This window comes from Delphinus delphis, chromosome X (genome assembly GCF_949987515.2).
Source record: "Delphinus delphis chromosome X, mDelDel1.2, whole genome shotgun sequence".
Lineage (NCBI taxonomy): Eukaryota > Metazoa > Chordata > Mammalia > Artiodactyla > Delphinidae > Delphinus > Delphinus delphis.
The window spans coordinates 23,040,681-23,064,802 of record NC_082704.1 but is presented as its reverse complement, the minus strand read 5'-3'; the positions used below and the strand labels follow the sequence as shown (position 1 = coordinate 23,064,802).

At 36.8% G+C, this 24,122-nt stretch overlaps 1 protein-coding gene across 4 annotated transcripts in view; it reads left to right on the top strand.

The window, feature by feature from the left end:
• Positions 1-24,122, top strand: part of STAG2 (STAG2 cohesin complex component) — a 115,654-nt gene that overhangs the window by 22,866 nt on the left and 68,666 nt on the right. For all 4 annotated transcript variants that reach the window (XM_060002829.1, XM_060002826.1, XM_060002828.1 and 1 more), the window contains exons 2-3: positions 17,749-17,892; positions 21,084-21,162. In XM_060002829.1, the coding sequence (XP_059858812.1) occupies positions 17,849-17,892; positions 21,084-21,162 (123 nt within the window). In that variant the 5' untranslated portion in view covers positions 17,749-17,848. The remainder of the gene's footprint in view (positions 1-17,748; positions 17,893-21,083; positions 21,163-24,122) is intronic.

The window sequence follows — 24,122 nt, the reverse complement described above, 5'->3', positions numbered from 1 at the left end:
AACCACTGCGCCACCAGGGAAGTCCCTCCCTGTGCCTTTTAAAAATGCAGAATTTTTCTGGGCATAGGACATACATATAATTTAGTGTTTTTTATTCCAGAAAAAATGGTATTGTAATTATTTCTCTATAATAAGTTAGCTTAGACATTTTTTGTTGTTGTCGTATTGGGGAGTTCATGGGGATGTGATTGAGGGCATATTTTATGTCAAAAGAATAGACTTTACTATACAGTTGTCCCTTGGTTTCTGTGGGGAGTTGGTTCCAGGACCTGCTGTGGATACCAAAATCTGCGGATGCTCAAGTTACCGTGGTCAGACTTCTGTATCTGTGGTGGTTCCGCTTCCGCAGATTCAGCCAACTCTGGATCATGTAGTACTGTAGTATTTACTGAAAAAAAAATCTGCATATAAATGGACCCGCATAGTTCAAACCTGTGTTGTTCAAGGGTCAGCTGTATCTTTTCAGAGTGAATTGTATATAAGATGCAGTTTTTGTCCTCAAAGAGTCAGCAGTCAATACAGAAGGTAATTAAGGAAACAAAAACATTAAGAATACAGGATCATTAGGAACAGAAAGAGGTAGTGATTATCTGGGAGACTTCAGGGAATGAGCCTTACAGAGGGTAGTGATTGAGGTTCAGAAGCAGTTGACCAGGGCATTCCAAACCAACCCCCCACCCCATACATTGCAGTAGAGTATCCAACTACTCTTAGTTGCCTTAACATACCACGAGTTTTGATGCCTCCATGTTTCTTTGCTTGAGCTGTTTCTAATGCATGGAATGCTCCTGCATCCACTTTCCAGCATACTGTGCATATCATTCTAGATTTAGATTGGGGTCACCTGGAAACCATGTCCGAGCTCCCCTTACCCAGTTAAGAGCCACTTCCCTGGGGCTTCCTGTGCATATTTATGCCAGTGTACTTTCTTTTTTTAATTTAAGTTTAATTTTATTTTTTTGGCCACGCCACATGGCTTGTGGGATCTTAGTTCCCCAACCAGGGATTGAACCTGGGCCCTTGGCAGTGAAAGTGTGGAGTCCTAACCACAGAACTGCCAGGGAATTCCCCATGCCAGTGTACTTTCTTATTTTTTTAAAATAAATTTTTAAATTTATTTAGTTTTTGGCTGCATTGGGTCTTTGTTGCTGCATGCAGGCTTTCTCTAGTTGCGGCGAGTGGGGGCTACTGTTTGTCGTGGTGCGCGGGCTTCTCACTGCGGTGGCTTCTCTTGCTTCAGAGCACAGGTTCTAGGTGCGTGGGCTTCAGTAGTTTTGGCTTGTGGGCTCTAAAGCGCAGGCTCAGTAGTTGTGGCACACGGGCTTAGTTGCTCCGTGGCATGTGGGATCTTCCCGGGACCAGAGCTCGAACCTGTGTCCCCTGCATTGGCAGGCAGATTCTTAACCCCTGCGCCACCAGGGAAGCCCCTAAAAATATACTCTTTAATGTTTTTTTCCATTTGAGTAAACTTTTATCTTGGGTTATTCAGAATTTCTAGAAACTGGCAGCTCCTGGTGTTTCTGTAGAAGATAGAATTGGAAAGAAGAAGATCCCAGTGGCAAATTGAAGTCTATATGGAATAAACTTCTTGGATATTTCAATCATGGTTAGCTTAAACTTGGGCAGTATCTTTTAGGAAAGACACATTTCTTTCTTGTGTAAAGAAGAGTGGTATGGTGACCACTGGTGGCTTAGACTTTGGGAAGCTTCTTAAGGACGTTCTGGGGGAAATGCATCATTGAGCTGTGGGTTTCTGGCATTCGTGTGAATAAGGTTCAGATGATTAAGTGGCCCAAGCAGGAAGGGGGAAGTGTGTTTGCTTTTCTTCCCTAACTACTCATGCCTTCTCTGTCTCTAAAACTGGGTCATTCTGTATATCAGAAGTTGCTTATTCCATGACTTAACAGCAGCTTTTCTTAAAGTGGGATTGGACCCACCTACATAGGGGATTTGTGAATAATACAAGATGCCTGACACTTGTATACAGGTCTACTGAATGAGTCCCTAGTTGTGGGTCCTGTGACCCTGCATTTAAACAAGCGTTTATATGATTCTTATGCCCACTGGAATTTAAGAGAAGCACTCTCTTATAGATAGAATTTTCCATTATTTATTACGTGATCACCTATAAGTATGGTGGTGGAGCTGCTGTTCCCCTTTGGGGACATACAATTACAAACAATAAGTGCTTATTTGCTTTATAAGATTGATGGTAAAGTGTAGCTGTTGGGGATTTTCTGCTGCTCAAGATTTTGCTAGAGATCATTTTGTGTACACAAGTGTAAGGAAAAAATATTGTTTTTATTGCATGTATTGAACAAGGTGTGTAAGACATTTCAGGGGTTTCCTATGTGATAGTTTTAGACATTTACGTAAGCATAGAGGAAGGAAACTAACACCTCTCTTATATTTGAAATTGACTGATTCACAGGACTTTAAGAGCATAATCTCATTTGTTCTGAAGAGCTGATACGTGGATTATCCTAACAGGGCACCCATCTATTTGTGAAGCAAATATGCAGAAGGCAGGTTCAAGCCCAGAGTTTTATCTCTTACTAGCTGTGTGACATTAGGCAAGACTTTTAATCTTTTAGAAAATAATCTTATGAGTGTTTAGGGGAAGTCAATGATGTGTTATGGAAACCATTTCATTACTTAAGTATTTTGGTAAGGCTTCTGGTCTTTCCATGGTGGCGTGAGGGTGTTTTTCTTCTTGCATCTAATATAGAAATAACAAGGAGAACAGAAAAAAGCCCTCTGTAACTAAATTCCTTTCATTCTTTTTTACATACTTGGAGACATAAAACGTGCAAATCACAAAAAATGTGTAAGGGTGGGGGTGGGTAGTGCATCAAAGAAGCATGGAGAGTAGTGAGCTAGTTAGCCCAGGGATGGCTGATCTGAGAAATCTCAAGTGCAAAAGATAATAACATCCTTTGTATGTGGCAATGGGAGTAGATAAGGAGGTGAGCGGGCTGGAAGATAAAGCCCTTGTGGACAAGGTCAGATTAGGAGAGATGGTAGGGCAGTATGTAATAACTATTGCGCAAAGACGCCATTATAGCAGGAAGTGATCTGTCTCCTTGGAAGCAATGGAGAGAATGTTTTGCTTTTTTTTTTTTTTTTTTTTTTGAATGTTTTGCTTTTTGAAGTCAGCAAGAAAGAGGTCATCAGCCTGTTAGGAATGTGGGCAAATGACATGAGCAGGGAGAGTTTATGGAAAAGACAGTAAGAATGGCTCTTAAATATAAGGAAATTAGAGAAGTGCAAATTAAAACTACAAGTATCACTTCTTAGCCAGACCTATTTGGTTCCTGATTTTTATTAGTGGGCAAATACTGCATTATCCAAATCTTCTGGTTTACAAGTTTTGAATAACAAGGGATTTATTGAAAATGTATGTTTGGTTTCTGAGTTTGTGAAGTAAAATTTTATGTAGGGAGATTCACCTATAACCTGAATTATCACTTTTCATTTTAGCAGATTGGCAAAAATTTGGAAGTCTTAACAGTGCACTTAGCTGTACAGAAACACACCCATACATAGGTTGGTTGCTGGTGGAAGTACAAATTGGTATAACCTTTGTGTATGGAGGCCAATTTTAATATTATTTGTTAATATTACAAATGCATATGGCTTTTGGCCAAAATCTGCAATCATGTACCAGTTGGTATGAGGGACAGCTTATGTGTTAATTGACTAAAATGACCAAAGCAACATGGAATTAAATATTGTTCAAGTGGTTAAAACAGATAGTTTTGGTGTTCTAGTATAGATGTTGAAGAAATTAATTGGAAGAAAGCATTTGGGTGGTGGTGGGGGGAATAGCACTGATGGACACAGATTTAAAAATTTTTTATTAAGATATCATTTACATAAAGTCCAAGTTACTCTTTTTAGTGAACAGTTCTGTGAGTTTGGGCAAATGTATTATATAGTTGTATCACCATTATCACAGCAACATATATTACAGTTCCAATATCTCTACCCCCGAATCCCTCCAAAACTCCTTGGTGTGTGTTGCTCTTTTTTTTCCAATCTGAGCCCCTGGCAACCACTGATCTATTTTCCATCCGTAGGTTTTTTGCCTTTTCCAGACTGTCATATAATTGGAATCATACAATAAGCAGCCTGTTGAGTGTGGCAGCTTTCACTTAGCAGAATACATTTGAGATTTGGCTGACTCGATATATCTGAAGTTTGTTCCTTTTTTACTGTTGTGTAGTATTCCATTGTATGGATATAACATAATTTGCTTATCCATTCACCAGTTGAAGACATTTGGGTTGCTTTCCACCTTTTGGTGATTACAAATAAAGCCACCCAATTTTAATGCTTCCCTGGTGGCGCAGTGGTTAAGAATCCGCCTTCCAATGCAGGGGACATGGGTTCAAGCCCTGGTCCAGGAAGATCCCACATGCCGTGGAGCAACTAAGCCCGTGCGCCACAACTAATGAGCCCACGTGCCACAACTACTGAAGCCCGTGTGCCTGGAGCCCATGCTCCGCAACAAGAGAAGCCACCGCAATGAGAAGCCTGTGCACCGCAATGAAGAGTAGCCCCTGTTCGCCGCAACTAGAGAAAGCCCGCGCGCAGCAATGAAGACCCAACGCAGCCAAAAATAAATAAAATAAATAAATTTTAAAAATCATATTAAAAAGCTATTTTAAAAAAAGCCACCCGGGCTTCCCTGGTGGCGCAGTGGTTGAAAGTCTGCCTGCCGATGCAGGAAAAAACGGGATCGTGCCCCGCTCCGGGAGGATCCCACATGCCGCGGAGCGGCTGGGCCCGTGAGCCATGGCCGCTGAGCCTGCGCGTCCGGAGCCTGCGCTCCGCAATGGGAGAGGCCACAACAGTGAGAGGCCCGCGTACCGCAAAAAAAAAAAAAAAAAGCCACCCAATTTTATAGTTGAAGGTTTTTACGTTTGAGTCTAGGATTCATTTTGAGTTAATTTTTGCATATGGTACAAGGTATGGATTAAGGAACTTTTTTGGCAAATGGATATATAGTCGTTTGAAAAGACAGTCTTTCTTCATTGAAATGCCTTGGTGCCTCTGTCAAAAAGTGAGTGACCATATATGTGTGTGGATCTATTTCAGGTCTCTATTCCATTGATCTGTCATAATCACCATTTACAACGTGTTGATTACTGTAGCTTTATAGTAAGCCTTGATACAGTGTATAGTGTAAGTTCTCCAAATTTGTTCTTTTTCAAAATTGTTTTGACTTTTCCGATTCCTTTACTTTTTCATCTAAGTATCAGTTTGTTGATTTTTTGGGGGAAAAAAACTTCTAGGATTTTGATTAGACATTTTAAAGTTTGATTTTGGTATAATTAATACTAGATTCATAGGAAGTTGCAAAAACAGGAGAGAGGTCCCATGTATCCTTCAGTTAGTTCCTACCAATGGAAACGTCTTGCATGACTAGTACAATATAAAGACCAGGAAATTGACATTGGTGCAATCCACAGTGTATTCAGATTTTACAGTTATATGTGTGCTTTTTTGTGTGACTTTGTGTGTTTTTAATTTTGTGCAATTTAACACATGTATAGATAGATGTAACCACCACCACCATCAAGATACAGATATGTTCCATCATCACAAAGATCCCTCATACTACTCCTTTATCGTTACACTCATCCCCCTCTCTCACCTTCTTCTATTCTGTTCCTAATCCCTGGCAACCACTAATCTGTTCTCCATAATTTTGTCATTTTGGAGGCTGTTCCATAAGTGGAAATCATACAGTATATGCTGTAGAGATTGACTTTTTTTCACTCAAAATAATTCCCTTGAGATTCATGCAAGTTGTTGCATCCCAACAGTTAATTCCTTTCTATTGATGACTCATATTCCATGTACTATGGTTTGTTTAACCATTCACCCGTTGAAGGATATTTGGGTTCGTATTAGTTTGCTTGGGCTGCCATTACAAAGCACCACAAACTAGGTGGTTTCAACAAATTTATTGTTTAACGGTTCTGGAGGCTAGAAATCCAAGATCAAGGTGTCAGCCAAGTTGGTTCCTCCTGAGGGCAATGAGAGAGAATCCATTCTATACCTCTTCCCTAGCTTCTGGTGGTTTGCTGGAAATCTTTGGGGTTTCTTGGTTTATAGAAGCATCACCCAGGTCTCCACCTTCATCTTCACATAACATTCTCACTGTGTGTGTCTGTCTGCAAGCTCCCCCTTTTATAAGAATACCAGTCATACTGGATTAGGGCCCATCCTGATGACCTCATTTTAACTTGATAACTTTTGTAAAGAACCTAACTTCAAATAAGGTCATATTTCAAGGTACTGGGGGTTAGGACTTCAAAATAGGAGTTTGGCTGGGGGGACACAATTCAACCTATAACAGAGTTGTTTCCAATATTTTGCTATTACAAATAAAGCTGCTCTGAACATTCATGTACACACTTTTGTGTGTGTGTGTGTGGTACACGGGCCTCGCACTGTTGTGGCCTTTCCTGTTGTGGAGCACAGGCTCCGGACGCGCAGGCTCAGCGGCCATGGCTCACGGGCACAGCCGCTCCGCGGCATGTGGGATCCTCCGGGACTGGGGCACGAACCTGTGTCCCCTGCATCGGCAGGCGGACTCTCAACCACTGCGCCACCAGGGAAGCCCCATGTACACATTTTTGTGTGGACATAGATTTTCAGTTTTCTGGGATAAATGCTCACAAGTAAGATTGCTGGTTTTTATGGCAAATGTGTGTATGGTTTTAATTTTTTTAATTTTTTATCAAAATAATCTATATATAACGTTGAATAAGTTTAAGGTATACAATGTGCTGATTTGATATTTAAGGTATACAGTGTGCTGATTTGATACATTTATATATTGCAAATATGATTACCATAGTAGCTTTAGCTGACACTTCTGTTCCGTTACATAATTATCATTTCTTTTTTTTGTGGTGAGCTGTATGGTTTTTAGAAGAAACTGCTAAACTCTTTACCAGAGTAAAGATATAGCTGAGACTACCTTACATTGTTCAACCAAATACTTCAAGTTTTTAAAAATTAATTTTTTTGGAGTGTAGTTGCTTTACAATGTTATGTTAGTTTCTACTGTACAGCAAAGTGAATCAGCTATACATATACATATATCCCCTCTTTTGGATTTCCTTCCCATTTAGGTCACCACACTGCATTAAGTAGAGTTGATTTTTTTTTAAAGCTAGATATTTCTTTGACTGTTTTGCCATAAAGATACAAGCTTTGTTTCCTATTTACTGTATAAATAGGAGACAAATACAGTATTCTGAGTGTAGATGTCAATTGTCAGTGTCTTAATTTATAAAATTACATTTTAAAAGATATCAATAGTTATGTTGTATAGTATGCTTGTTCACTAGAAAGGTGTTCTCAAGTGATTGATAAAATCTTGTTAATGTTTGATACAAGAGACGCTTGATAAAAGGGTTTAAATTTAAATTTTTTTATCGTGGTAAAAAACCCCGTAAAGTTTACCATCTTAACCATTTTTAGGTGGACAGCTCAGCAGTGTTAAGTAAATTGACATTGCTGTGAAACTGATCTCCAGAACTTTTTCATCTTGCAGTTCTGAAACTCTGTACCCATTAAACACCTTCCCCTTTCCTGCCCCCCCACCAAAATGTGGTAACTACCATTCTGCTTTCTGTTTCTATGAATTTGATACTTTAGATACCTCATGTAAGTGGGATTGCACAGTATTTGTTTTTTGTGACTAACTGGCTTATTTCATTTACAATAATGTCTTGAAGGTTCATCCATGTTGTAGCGTGTGACAGGACTTCCTCTTTTGTTAAGGATGAATAATATTCCAATGTATGTATATGCCCTATTTTGTTCATCCATTCAGCTGTTAATGGACATGTGGGTTGCTTCCACCTCTTGGCTACTGTGAATTTGCTGCTATGAATACGGTTGTGCAGATATCTCTTAGAGACGCAGCTTTCAAATATTTGGGATATATACCTGGAAGTGGAGATTTGCTGGATTGTACGGCAGTTCTATTTAAAAAATTTTGAGGTACCTCCATACTGTTTTCCATTGCAGTCGCACAATTTTACAATCCTACCAACAGTGCACAAGTGTTCAATTTTTTCCACATCCTTGCAGGCACTTGTTGTTATGTCCTTTTTATTCTAGCCATCCCAGAGGGTGTGAAGTGGTATTTCATTGTAGTTTTGATTTGGTTTCAATTCAAGTGCTTTGTCCCTTTTAAATTTGTGTTATTTGATTTTTTTGTTGTTGAGTTGTAGGAATTCTTTGTATATTCTGGATATTAACCTCTAATCAGGTATGATTTGCAAATCTTTTCTCCCATTCTGTAGGTTGCCTTTCACTCTGGTGGTTGTGTCCTTTGTTGTGTAAAAGTTTTGATGTAGTCCCATTTGTCTGTTTGTGCTTTTGGTGTCATATCCAAGAAATCATTGCCACGTCCAGTGTTATGAAGCTCTTCCCCTAAGTTTTATTCTATGAGTTTTATAGTTTTAGGTCTTACATTTAGATCTTTAATCCATTTTGAATTAATTTTTGTATATGGTATGAGATAATGAATGATCCGACTTCATTCTTTTGCTTGTGGATATCCAGTTTTCGCAGCAGCATTTTTTTGAAGAGAAACCCCATGGAGTGGTCTTGGCACCTTTGTCAAAAATCATTTGAATGTGTATTCAAGGGTTTATTTCTGGCCTCTCCATTCTATTTCATTGGTCTGTATGTCTGTCTTTTTATTTTTTAATTAATTTTATTTTTGGCTGTGTTGGGTCTTTTGTTGCTGCATGTGGGCTTTCTTTAGTTGCAGCGAGCAGGGGCTACTCTTTTGCAGTGCGCGGGCTTCTCATTGTGGTGGCTTCTCTTGTTGTGGAGCACGGGCTCTAGGCGTGTAGGCTCAGTAGTTGTGGCTGAGCCTACGTGCCTTGTGGCACACTGACTCCGTAGTTGTGGCTTGTGGGCTCTAGAGCGCAGGCTCAGTAGTTGTGGCTCACTGGCTTCGTTGCTCCGCGGCATGTGGGGTCTTTCCAGACCAGGGATCAAACCCGTGTCCCCTGCATTGGCAGGCAGATTCTTAACCACTGTGCCACCAGGGAAGCCCTGTATGTCTGTCTTTATGCTAGTATTGCACCTTTGTGATATGTTTTGAAGTCAGAAAGTGTGTTTCCTCCAACTTTGTTCCTTTTTTCCTAAACTGTTTTGGTTATTTGGAGTCCGTTGAATTTTATGAGGAATTTTTCCATTTATTTGTGACTTCTTTAATTTCATTCAGCAGTGTTTTATAAATTTCAGTGTTTGAGTCTTCCACCTGTTTGGTTAGGTTTGTTCCTAAATATTCTTTTCGGTGCTATTGTAAATGGAATGATTTCCTTTTTGGATTGTTTGTTTTTAGTGTATAGAAGCACAACTGACTTTTGTGTGTTGACTTTATATCCTGCAACTTTGCTGAATTTGTTTATTGTAACAGTTTTTTTGGTGGTGGGGGTGAAATCTTTAGAGTGTTCTATGTATAAGACTATATCATCCGTGAACAGAGATAATTTTGCTTCTTTTTTTCTGATATGGGTGGCTTTTATTTCTTTTTCTTGCCTAATTGTTTTGGATAGGACTTCCAGTACCATGTTGAATAGCAGTGGAGAGAGAGAGCATCATTGCTTGTTCCTGATCTTAGAGGGAAAGCTTTTAGTCTTTTACCATTAGGTACGATATTAGCTGCGGGCTTTTCATAAGTGTTCTTTATTATGTTGAGGTATTTCCTTCATTGTCTAGTTTGTTGAGTGTTTTTATCATGAAAAAGTGTTGAATCTTTATTTATTTATTTATTTATTTATGGCTGCGTTGGGTCTTTGTTGCTGTGCGTGGGCTTTCTCTAGTTGTGGTGAGCGGGGGCTACTCTTCCTTGCGGTGCGCGGGCTTCTCATTGTGGTGGCTTCTCTTGTTGAGGAGCACGAGCTCTAGGTGCGTGGGCTTCAGTAGTTGTGGCACACAGGCTCGGTAGTTGTGGCACATGCATTTAGTTGCTCTGCGGCATGTGGGATCTTCCTGGACCAGGGCGTGGACCTGTGTCCCCTGCATTGGCAGGCGGATTCTTAACCACTGTGCCACCAGGGAAGTCCCAAGGTGTTGAATCTTATCAAATGCTTTCTCTGTATCAGTTGAGGTGATCGTGAGGCGTTTTTGCCTTTCATTCTGTTAATATATACATTACAGTAATTGATTTTCATGTGCTGAACCAGCCTTCCATTCGGGGAATAAATCCTACTTTGGTCATGGTGTATAATAACTTTTAATATGCTATTGAATTTGGTTTGCTAATATTTTGTTGAGGATATTTGTATTGGTGTTCATCAGGGATATTGGTCTGTCGTTTTTTGTAGTGTCTTTATCTGGCTTAAGTTTAGTTTTTAAAAAGTAATTTACATGTTTTAATCTTTATTTAGGAAAGCTTAAGTTTAGAGAGAATTAAAATAATTTTGGAGTACAACATATATGTGACTCTCCTGTCATTGTCATTGTGTGGAATTACCAGCCTTTTAGATTTGAAATGAGAACTTGGAAGTGCCTATACTGTGTTCATAAACTTTATTGTGAAAACATGATTTCTGAACTTTAATATGACTATAATTCAAGCCTGTGAATTGTGTACTGTGGATGTTAGTAGGAAGATTAGTGGTTTATATCAAGTGGATGCGAATGCTAGGTATTTTAATAAAGTGTTACCTAATCAGACGTGGAAGGGACAAGAAATATTAAATATAGGACTTCCCTGGTGGTCCAGTGGTTAAGACTCCACGCTTCCACTGCAGAGGTTGTGCAATCCCTGGCTGGGGAACTAAGAGCCACATGCCACGTGGTGCAGCCAAAAAAAAAAAAGTATTAAATATGTAGCATGTATGTTCTGTTTGCTGCCATAATAAAATGAATAAAAAAATACTGCGCTTGGTAGTAGTAACTGCAGTTCTAAATTTTAGATTAAAATTTCCCACTGTCCTCTATAAAGTGATTTATTTTACACTTTATTAACCGAATTGTATCTGAGTTACAGTTGTGTCTCCATCTTCATGTGAGTTATTAATAAACACTCAAGATTTCATTTAGATACTTTTTAGTGCCTTGAATAAATGTGAAAGTGTTTTTGGTGTAATCAGTCTGAGAGTATGTGAAATAAAAATTTGGATTTCCCTCAAAATCTGAGCGGGATTATCCTGTCTTCATCAACTTTGTTATGAAATCTGCCTTGATAACCGCTATTGATTGAAATCTGCCAGTGAGCCAGTGGTGCCCAGCGCGAAGTGGATTTGATGGTAATGATGCACTGTGCTTATATCATGCTGTATACCATTTACAAGTGTTAACACATGAAATTAGCTCGTTGTTGTAAATTTGATTTTCAGATCTAGACATTCATTTATACTAGCTAATTTTGTCTCACCTCTGAAATGTCGAAAGCCACTACACCCAGTAGTAATTGCTGCTGTTTACTCATGTCTTAACATACAGAAAGTTATGTCAGTGGGGCACATACATACTTTAAATTATTGCAGAAGGCTAACTTCAGAGTATGATATTCAAGTATAAGTGAGATGAAGAGTGAACATTGACGGTACTTCAAAAAATGATTCATGATTTAGCTGTTGACCTTGCAGACTGAGGTATGATTATGTATTTATTTATTTATTTTTGGCTGCGTTGGGTCTTTGTTGCTGCGCGTGGGCTTTCTCTAGTTGCGGCGAGCAGGGGCTACTCTTCATTGCGGTGTGTGGGCTTCTCATTGCGGTGGCTTCTCTTGTTGCGGAGCGTGGGCTCTAGGCGCGTGGGCTTCAGTAGTTGTGGCTCAAGGGCTCAGGAGTTGTGGCTCACGGGCTCTAGAGTACAGATTCAGTAGTTGTGGCGCACGGGCTTAGTTGCTCCACGTCATGTGGGATCTTCCTGGACCAGGGCTTGAACCCGTGTCCCCTGCATTGGCAGGCAGATTCTTAGCCACTGCGCCACCAGGGAAGTCCTGAGGTATGATATTTGATAGTATGTGATAAATATTTACCTGTTTTGATATTTATTTTGCGATAGGGCCAGATAATGTCTAGTCAACAGCAGCTGGTTAGGCAAACTGGGGAAGTAGCAGACTTGGAATTAGATAGTTTATATATGTCCACTGTATCAGGTATGATATGGTATCCAGTGTCTAGCAGCAGTCAGTGTCAGTATGGTAGACAGATGAGAGGAGGACAGTATTGTGGCATTTGGATTAGGGCAACTGGAGAGACACAGGGAGACTTTTTAGGGTAGGTTTAGGGGCAGGATTCCAGTTCCTGGGATGGAACTGGTAGATACATTACAGCAAGAACAAGGCAGAGTGTTGATCCTTGGATGACTAAGGCACAGGGTACGACTGAGTACAGAGTGATAGAGTAGTGGGTCTGCAGGAATAAGGCAGAAGCCTTTTCTTATCTCCCCCCTTTTCCCCCCTCCTCAAAATGGTAGCACTTTGTGCATGTGAAGTTAACGATGGAGTGCTAGATTTTCTACAGAAATCAGAACTGATGGTCGAGAACTGGGGCAAGCTGCGTAGGTTGGGCCAGGTGATCCTAATTGTGGTTAGTACTTGAGTCACATTTGGAAAGTATTGGGGAATGTGGGTAGACAAGAAAATAAGGAAGATTGCTGAGCATATACTATCATACATTTAAAAATAGGAGGGGAACAGGTGGATGTTTCCAGTTCTATCTGGCTTAGTTTCTGGCAGTGTATAGTGATGCCAGATGTGTGTAGACTGTGCCCCAGCTTGCTCCTTCCCCTCTTCCTGCAAGTAAAAGTTGTTTTTGAAGTGTTGTGGCATTAGGTGTGTTCACTTTGTCTACTTAGTTATTTTAGAAAGTTTTTTTTTACTTTTGGCCTTCCCTTTCTTCTGTATATTATTTTTTAAGTTTGTAAGGGCAGATATTTGACCTCCCCTACCGTTAGTTAGGAAATGTAGACAGGATTATTAATTCTTTTACGTATTTAGATTTCTTCTAGTCCTACCTTCTCCAGATTACCTATTCCTGCACTAGAGCAGGTGCTCCCATTAGAAATTCTTTAGGACTCCTTCCTAGTTTGTGGAAAGGAAAATACATTTGCAAATGATTTATGTGGTAGGTGTAATGTGAGTATGCTATCAAGAAACACTTAGGTTAAAATTGTGTTGCTGACCTGAATATACATGATCATTGTTTGATTTGTCATTCTTTTCACCCTGTTGTTTACTTAGAAGACTATTAGCAGAAATTAGGGAGATAAACAGAGGGAGGAAACATATCTTTTTGAGCAAGGAGAAATCTTTTTTTAAAGGCTTTTTTCATTTCTTGCCCTACCTACGTACTCAAAGTTGCCATGTATCATTTGACATAAGGAATGATAGTGACTTTCCTGTTTTGAGTAAATAACTCCAGGAACTAGTCTCCCTTTTCTTTCACAGTCTCATCCTAAATGACAGACTTCTGTCTGCTATCTCCTAAGAAAGTAGATAAGCCAATAAAAGGAACATACCTTTGGGTCTTGTCGGGAGTTCATATGAAAGTTTCTGTTCCCTGCTAATCTTGAGTAGGTGAACATAATAAAGATATTTTATGATAGAACTCAGTTTCTTTTTGTAGATGTGTAACTTTTTGACATTATGTATCTGAAATATGAATAGATCAGGTTTTAGCAGCAGAGATAGTTTTGTAGTTCCTCTCAGTTCAGATTTTAAGAGAAGACATTGAAAAATAAATATCCACCCTCATAATTTACTTTTTTTCTTACTAACGATAACATCGTAATTAAAAATTTAAAAATCAACCACATTTTCACCACTCTGATATGTTAACTGTTTTCCTTTGTTTTCTTTTTGGTTAATATTGTATCCTAATATAAGGCTTTAAACTTAATCAAACTTTACCCATGTTGCTACACAGTCATCATATGTAGTTTCAGTGTATGAATATGAATTACATTTTTGTACCGTAAGTTAATCCATGGCTGGGCATTTAAGTAGTTCCTATTTTTAAGTGTTTGCATTATAATGATGGTGGCATTTCAGAAGGGTATATACGTTTCCAAGATGTGATCCTTATAGATAGAAGAACGTAACCCTTTTGGGCTAGTGTTAAGATAAGGGTGTGACGTGTGGTATATGTGCTGAATTTGCTAGCTTTTAGCAGTTGACTATTTCTGCATTTTTAGGGAAAGAATTAATACACCAGCTACTTTAAGTGCTTCCCCCACTCCCCAATAACGTGTGAGTTCTGAGGGACCTTGTTAGTTTTGTAGTTTTTTATTTTCTATCTTGAAACCACTTGGGATTGAATTAAAGGAACTTTGAAACAATCATTCTTCTATAAAAAGAAATCAGAATTACCTTAAGTTTTAAAAACAATATCAAAGAAAAACGGGTTGTTTTTTGTGTATTTTTACTTTTTTGGCGGTGGGTGCATAATTTTAATCAAGTCATTTTTTGGAGTTAAGGATGCAAGCATAATTATATATATTTAGTATATATTTGTGTTTATGTGCTAGAGTAGTAGGTATCCAACAGGTTTTCAGCAGTGGAAGAAGAAAGTTTTTTTGTTACTGAATTAGTTAACTCGGGATCTAAACTGAGTAACAGGCCCTAAACATAGATTCATTATAGATAACTTGAAAAGTATGGTGATCAAATTTCAGCTTTTAGATCTCTGTTTATATCAAAAGCATTACTGCTGAGAGCGTTTACTTGAATTTAAGGTATAGAATTAAAATATATATAATCACCTATTTTTAATTTTAATAAATCTTTAATGGCAGTGTATTACACACTTGAGCCTAAGGAAGTGGTTTTACTTTAAAGTATGTTATTCAACCTATCGATAAATGTGTTTGCTTAGTTTTCAGTAAGGAGAAGCAGAAGCTAGTTGTTATTGGATGTATTTTTTCCCAAAAGGGAAATAGTGATTGAGAGTTAAAGCAAATTTTATTTCTGTGCTTTATCCTCCAAAGCTGTTGGAATGTTAACTCTCTTATAGTAGTTATAGAGAATTGGTACAAATGCTAAAAATCTCAGAGCTTTTCTTTGACATTAGGTGAGAGCTCCACCTTGTGATCTTTGAGCATATTTCTTAAAAATTAATAACCTACATACAGTAGGCCAGAAATGGTGTGGTGAGTTTGATTATTAAACTTATACTTTTATTTGAGCATTATGTATTCTTACAGTTTGGGGATTCCCAACTTAGGTCAAATGGCATTAAGTACATTTAAAGACCTTGTTTGTGAATTTTTTAATGAAAATCTTTGGGGGAAGCAAATTGTATTTATGTATAGCTGTAGACATTTAAAATAGAAAGGGAAAAATTCGAAGTTCTTCCTGCAGATAAAGTTTATATTCTTGAAGAAAAAAAACCGCAGACCAATGCTAACATATCCATCATTCCCCCTGCCTCTTTAAATTACACAACAACTTTAATATATATAATTTTTTTGAGCTATGAAGAACTGTTTTGGTGGCAAATTGGTTATTTAGAGCATGATTACAGTAGTAAAAACTCAAGATACATGGAATTTAATATTATGTTTAATAATAGGTTGCATTAGAGGAAGGTGCCTTTTCCTAGAAATATATTTTCACATTTACTGTTACAGGTAGTTCCATAAGGGCAAGGATCATTGCTCTCCTGTTCACTACTGTATGCCCAGTGCCCACTGCTGCATTTGGCACATGGTAGATACTTTTACTTGGTTGGATGGATTTTTAATATTTAGAAACTTTTAAAAACAGGTGTTTCACTGGGATAGGGAGTTGGCTAGTTTAATAATTTTTTCTAAACCTATCAGACCCTGGCATGATATTTCTTTTTAAAATACAGACACCTTGTCTGGGAGACTCACATCTTTATAAATTCTATTTTTCTTTTGTGTTTTCTTTGGTTTCTAATTACCAAGTACATGTTAGTATAGCCGTACTTTGAGAAAAATAAGTTGACCTGGCAAGACTTCTTGTACACTAGAAATTAATTCTGTGCTATTTAGAGGAATGTAGTATATCATACAGTACCTGTTTTATTTAGTGCTCTCTGCTTTTCAGAGCTGATTCATTCTTTATGTCCTTTAGTAGAATACATTTATGAACTATCTTTAAAGTCTGCTTAAAAACTGTATATTTAAGGAATGCATCAAGTTTGGTTTTATAAAATGCTTAGAGAGAGAGGGGAGGGGACAGGTAGGCAGACAGACACAGCAAGCTCTTTATTTCCATCTTGCCATCTAGATGACCTGATGTGTTGGTTAGAACTTATTATCTCTGTACCTCTCCAGCTCACTTAAAAAAACAAAATTGTTCTCTTTTTAAAAAACAGTTTTCTTTTTTAAATTAGTTGGGATTTTTAGGAGGCTAGAGTGTATCCTACATGTGATGATGGCAAGTCTCAGAACTCTGATATACTACTTAGATAATTCCTTAGGTTACAATAAAAAAAAAACAAATTAACAATTAGTGGTCTTGGAGGGGAACAATCCTGGGACCATGATTTAGTGTGAGAAGACTATACTAACAGTGATATCTAAATAAATATTTTACAATATGAGTATTCTTCAGAAAAAAAGAAACTCAAAGTGGTGGTATAGACAACCCTTGATTAGGGCTTAAGTTGTATATTATTGATTCTTGTTTCTCCTCTTCATTATTTTGCTATTCATAGTAGCTTAATTAGAGTGAGCAGGGAAATGCAGTGTTTTGAACTTTTGTATGTTAATTATATTAAAAAATTTTTAAAAAATTATATATTAGTAGCCATTTATGATGTTTTTTCAAGATTTAAACTTAATGGAAAAATTGAATGATCAGTTTCTTGTATAAAGTTTACTCTGCTGGAAGAGATCATTAGAAGTTCATCACTATGTGATATTTGAATATTTATTATTAATTGGATATGTTTAGTCTTTAGGTGGCCACCAAGTATGAGATTTGCTTGGAAATAAAAGCATAAAATTTTAAAAGAAAGTTATACATAAGATTCAGAGCTTCAAACCCAGTCTGTTTTCTCTTTTTTGTTATAGATTTGTCATTTGCTTTTAGGTCACTCTCTTGTTTAGGAACTGCATCTTCCTATGGCCAAACTTACTTTGGTCACAAATGGCATTCATCTGTTGTCCATATGACATTATTGGTATTTAAATTGATTATAAGTTCCTTAAGGGAATGGATCAGAGCTAACATTTTTTCCCCTTTCCTGTTCAACGCAGATGGTATTATCATGAAGTGTAGTTATTAATAAGCCACGCTTTTGGACCGTATGTTTCTTCTATGGTAGAAGAACCTGTTTTTAAAGTATTTTAAAATTATATCTTAGATTTTTTTTATTAGCTCCTTTTAACTATACTGTACATCATAAGCAGAAAGCTATAGAATTTTCAGGCGTCTTGTATTATGGTTTAAACTTGTCATAAAGATTTTAGGATGAGTAAAAGTCTCATTCTGTTCCTAGTTAGGGTATCTGTCTTTTTAAGCAAGGCTGGAGAATCATAACAAATTAAAAAAAATAATTGTAGTAGAAGCTTCTTTCTTTGTATTTGTTGTTACTGTCGTGGGGCTACAACAGTTGTAACAAATCCGTATCTAGAAAAAGCAGAAATCCTTATTTACTAAAACACATTAGCAGACACTTGGAAATTTAGTTTTGGGGTAGATATCCTTCCCAACATTTTTGGCGTGTTTATAATAAATATGGCGTTCTCCCCGCCCCCCGCCCCCTGTCCCTTTTAAAGGAATTGTTTGTCTTAGAAGAAAGAAGCAAACCATCATTTTACCCACGTAAATATATGAATATATTTCTGACATTGGGGCGTCCCAGAAGATGATAAAGAAATGATAGCAGCTCCAGAAATACCAACTGATTTTAATCTACTTCAGTAAGTATATTATGATAATCTCTAAATACTCATTTTTTCCACAAAATGGGAACTGTATTAACTTCAGTTAAAGTTACTTCTGCTTGAGAAGATATAATGTTTCAGTATAAAATAGCATGCATACTTGGAAATAGTTTATATCAATGCTTACTGAGTTCTGTAACAGTAATTCCATGCCTTTTTTTGTAGTATATTTTATAATTTAGATCCTGGAAAATTTATTATTTTTGCTGTTCAGTTCTTTGAGTCCATACTTGGTTTTACAATAGCAACTGTTTTGAAGGGAGTGTCATGAAATTCTTAAAATGTTAAGTGTTCTCATTAGTAAGGAATATATACCATGCAATACTATTTAGGATGTAATGTCAGATTTCTGTTTAAAATCAAATGACAGGCTAAAACAAATGTAGGAGGGTAGGACATGCTTTCCTTTTTTTTTAACCCCCCAGAAACAAATTATATGCTAATTGGTCCATAAAGTGACTTCAGCATAGCTATTTTCTTTACCCTTGTCTTAAAAGCTACTGTACTCCTTATTGAGCTTTTATTCTCATTACTCTTTGGTGTTTTGATGTAGGAAAGAATTTGAGCTGCTATATGCAGCAGTGGTTTTCATACTAAGCTCCAGTTTCATGAGGTACCTAAGTGAAGAGTGAACCTTTAAACTGCTCGTGGACCCCCATTAACTTTACGCACACATATACCACATATTAGGGTCTTTATAAGACTTGATTTAAAAACAGAGTCTGGTTGCTAAAAATTTTGAAAACAGCAGATATCCTTGTACATAATGGTGGCCAGTGTCTGCTTTTGATGTTTTATAGATTTTCATTTTTTAAATAATTTTATTATTTTCAGAGTGTTAAGGGTCTGTTGGGATATTGCCAATATTTCAAAGTATGATTTTTAATGTGATTTTAATCCCAGTTTATATTGACTCTACTTTCAGATTCTTGAGGAAAATTTCTTGTTTTTGTTTGAGGGAGGATATGGGATAGTCTGAGAAAAAAATTAATTTTTGGTTTGACTACTATAAAATTATCTTATGAAATTTCTCAAATACATTAATACAGTAGAGGTAATTTAAAAGGTTTGCGTTATAAGCTAGACTGTTGACCATTAGAATATCTCGAGTAATTAGAGCCTGAAATAGGATAATGGATAAGAGGGAATCGATGTTGTGGAGGTAGAATAGACAGTATTTGATTGGGTATGTGAGGTGGGGGCAGGGTAAAGAGAAAGGAGTGGAAGATTCAGTCGTGTGATGAATGGCTCATGAAGTTTCCAGCCACTAAAAGGTGAACCCAGTATACCCCATAAACATATTAGCATATGTTAATTTCACCTAGGATAGGTTTTTGTTGTTCTTTTGATCTTAAAAACAGAAGGAAGCATTAGAGAAAGACAGACTCACAAGAATATTTCTTCTCTGGTTGGGGATATTTTAGACTCTTATTACCCCATTTACTCACTTCAGTTTTCTTCAGAAGGTTTTCCAGTTAGTAATTAAGCCTCTAGTGGCTCATTCTTTTAGTTGGGATAGCCTGGAGATGAGGATTAAGAATGTAATTGAGCCTTTGATTACTCTTTGGCCATCAGAATATTGGCAAAGACTAGTGATTGCAGACTTATAGCATTTACTGAGCTCTCTAAGAGAGCTAGTGTCCCACAGATATCTTGGGGAAGAAAGAAGATTACTTACACACCAAGATGTTTAAAACCATTTTCAAAAATTTTTTTGCAAAGCCATATAGGCATGTGGGAAGATTATTGATGACAACAGTATTCTTAAGATGTAAGAGGCATGAGTTTCAAGGTTAATATTAAGTAGTCATTCAGTTTTGAGTGCATTAACTATGGGAAATGGTGTTTATTACAGGCTCTTTTCCTCGCAACATTATAGGACATAGTTAGGATTGCCACTATCTTCAATACATTGTTTAAATAACTTTGTAGGTAAGTGCTATAAATAGTAATTTTTTCCCCCTGCTAGCATCTTAACCATTATTTTAGATTTATAAAGTATTCCTAACTCACAGCCTCTGGACAACTGGTTATTATAACAATAAAAATGGAAATAGAAGAAATCTAGTTAGAGAAGACTAGCTTTAGAAAGATAGTCTTTCACTTTGATTCTATTTATTTTAAACAAAACTGACAATAGTTTTACACATTTAAAATGGTAAAACCTTTATCTTTTATGTGTGTTGTTCAGTTCTAAAATCCATTGTGACCCAAATATTGATACTGGGTATGCCTTGCCTTAAGCATTTAAGTGTGGGTCTGTTACTACTATTTAGATAGATAGACCCATGTTTACATATATAGGAAGCATCACACATGTGTATTTAAATTGGTTTACTTCCATTTTGCCTTAGAAAATCCAGATTATACAAAGCACCCCTCCTACTCCAAAATGAGGGACAGTTTCTTAGAACTATAAGTCTATATTTTAGAGATTAAAGAGACTTCAGAGATTTCATTCTTTCCTGCATAAACATTGTTTGTAGATGAGAAGATTGAGTGGTTGTCAGTTGTCCAAGATCACAGTTTCCTAGTACCGTATTAACTAGAACCAGTTTTCTTGACTATAGCTCAACAGCTTTTTGCTTCATAAAGGATTTTGATCAGTTAGCACACTTCCCTACCCTGTTGATTTAGTTTGTAAAAATGTTTTACGTATATTCTTTCAGAAATACATGTTTTGTATAGTTACACTTAGATTATGAATATTTTTGTGTTATATAGGAAAGGTCATAAGATCCTTAATATTGCTAAAATTCCCTAATAAAGATTATCTCATACCTAGTGCTAAAATACAGTTTTACCTGAACACCATGGTCTTTGAATCAGAAAATGAAACCAGCCATTCCAGTAGAACACCACGTTTCCTAGAGTTAAAAGTTTGAGAGCCCCTGGTTTTGTTTTTATGCTTTGGTTAAAAATTAACAAAATAAAAACATGCTTAGACATTTGTGTTTTAGATTAATGTTTTTGTGTTACATAATTTTAAATGTTTGGTAATATGCTACGATATGTTGCTTTGGGAAAGCATCTTAATTACATTTAATGCTAATATAGTTTTGTAATGAGTTAACCAAGCCTTTCTTTTAGAAAATATGGCAAAATTTAGAAACTCCATCTACATTTCTAAGGAAGATTTTAAATAATTGCTTATCTTTTTGTCATAGGGAGTCAGAAACACATTTTTCTTCTGACACAGATTTTGAAGACATTGAAGGAAAAAACCAAAAGCAAGGCAAAGGAAAAGTATGTATAGAATATGTGTCTTTATTTTGGTTCTTACGGTCATAAATATACATATATGAATAAATATAATTATATACTATATATAGTTGTTTTAGTTATGTCTCAGATGTTGTTGTCTTTTAAAAATGCTTTTTTCCCCTGACTGGTATGGCAAGCCTTTGAACACTTCTACTACTATAAAGTTGAAATTAATACGTCATTGTTTCTAGTAGTTTATTTTATAAAGCATAGTATGCTAAGCAAAATGTGGTACTCTGTTGGCTTTATTTTTATTTGTACATGAGTAGTCCAATGTAAAGCAAATCAGTAAATTTCTTATTCTAAAGTACCCTAAAAATGTAACCTACAAGCGTTTAAGTCTAATGGGTTACTGTTGACAGTGACTCTTTATAAGTAACGTCAAGGATAAAAACTAACAAAGTTCTGAGTCAATAGAATGCAAGTTTAGAGTTTGAGTGGGTAGCCTGAGAGGTGTGGGTAACTTAGTGAATGGTTAAATCATTTTGCTATTTTGGAAAGTACATTTGACTCCGTGCATGTGTAAATACATTGTGCAAAAGATGACTTGCTTTTGTTCAGCATTTTCTTTGCCAAAATGAATTTTGGATTTATATTTTCTCATGACACATTTACTTTTTTTTTCTCTTTTTTTTTTTGATGATTCTCTTATTTTTATTGGGGTATAGTTGTTTTACAATGTTGTGTTAGTTTCTACTGTACAGCGAAGTGGAGTTCCCTGTGTATACAGCAGGTTCTTAGTAGTTATCTGTTTTATACATATGTGTATATATGTCAATCCACATTTACTTTTAAAAAGTCTAAATAATGCAGAAATGTACAATGAGCAAAGTAAAAATTTCCCATTTTAAATATGTAAACATTTTTGATGAACATACACATGTATATATACACCTGTATATAAAATGCACATAGAATTTTACTTAAATGGAATCATACTGTGCAAACTGTTTCATTTGCTTTTAAAACTTAATGACATGTTGTCAGCAGCTTTCCTATCAGTGAATTTTTCCTGTCTGTAATTTTTAATGGTGTCATAGGATCCCATTTTATGTATGGAACGTAATTTATTTAACTAGTCCTTGGAATATCTTTTTAGAGTGCACATAATCCATGTGTTTCATAATTTCGTATGCATGCTTAGTCCCTTAAAAAGTGGTAGTTTGGCGGAGGGGAGAGAATGTGAATGAATACAAATGTTAACTCATGACTATCCAGAGACAGCCATAATTCTAGTGGGTAGTATATGCTTATTCATTAGAAAACCACTTTTCCTTGTTCTGCAGTCATCTTTCAAAACCGAAACTCTGCTTTTGGCTTTAATTTGCAAGCTGGGATAAGACTTATAGTGGCATCTGAATAGAGTAGCCACTGTTGTGAGTGAGGTATTAGGCATCAGATCAATGATTTATTATAACAATAATAATGTTTTGACCCTATACTACGTATGTTCCATGCAGTGTGCTAATAATTTTACATGTTATCTAATTTAATATTTGAACAGCCCTGTAGATTAGAAAACTTAATTTTTATAGATAGGAAACTGAGGTCTAGAGAAGCTTAGTCATTAAGGATTTGAGCCCACATCTGTTGAAAGGTGGTATACTCTTAATCCACTATAGTATACTACCTCATAGTCTTTTTTTAAAAATAAATTTTATTTATTTATTTTTGTCTGTGTTGGGTCTTCATTGCTGTGCATGGACTTTCTCCAGTTGCGGCGAGCATGGGCTACTCTTTGTTGTGGTGCACGGGCATCGCAGTGGTTTCTCTTGTTGCAGAGCACGGGCTCTAGGCACGTGGCCTTCAGTAGTTGTGGCTCTTGGGCTCAGTAGTTGTGGCTTGTGGGCTCTAGAGTGCAGGCTCAGTAGTTGTGGTGCACGGGCTTAGTTGCTCCGCAGCATATGGGATCTTCCTGGACCAGGGATTGAACCCGTGTCCCCTGCATTGGCAGGCGGATTCTTAGCCACTGCGCCACCAGGGAAGCCCCTGAAGTAGTTCCTAAGAGTAGGGTGGTTTTAGATTCTTGAAGAAGGAGAAAAGACCCTTTATGGAACAAAGTATAGAAACATGCAGACTGTCAGTGGAAGTAAATTTGTAGATCTGGCTATAGATCAGGGATCTGCAAACTATGGCCTGTTTTTGTACTGCCCACGAGTTAAGAATGGTATTTACAGTTTTAAAGGATAGTGAAAATAAAGAATATGTGACAGAGACAGTATGTGGCCTGCAGAGCCTTAAAATATTTACTATCTGGTACTTTACAGAAAGTTTGCTGACTGTTGCTCTAGATCATAGAAATGGGTAGACCTAAAAGAGACCCTCGAAATCATCTATTCTAACCTGTAAAGATATTGATACAACTCTGGCATTTTAGAAATGAGGACTCTGAGTTGGGGAATGACTTTATTTTAATAATAAGGTATAAATGCTGTTGGAGGTGTTTTATAACTGAGGCATGTGGGCAGCCTATTCACTGATTTATGAAGTCCCTCCACCCAATGTTAACTTTCTTATAAAGGGGCTTCATTTCCATAGTGTTCGTTAATTGAACTTTCATGATAAATAAGTGTTGGAGGGAAGGCCCAGAACAAGAAAGAGTTTGATATACCTATTCATACTGTTTAGAATTCCTTTGTCAATGCACTGCAGTGATTTATAAGACTAACAATAGACATCAAGTTAAAATGTTGAACTCATTACGAGTTACTTATTTCATAGAGTTTTGTTATTCTTGCTGCCCACTACAGTCTGCACCCTAAAGCACAATCCTATGAAGTAGGCACTTTTGTTTTTTTTTTTACTTTTATCCTCATTTTACAAGTTAGAAAATCTCTCTGAAGCACAGTGTGGTTAAGTAACTTGTCCAAGATCACTCAGCTAACAGGAATAGAAATTTGGGACTTAGGCAGTCTGTCAGTCTACAGAGACTGTGCTCCTAA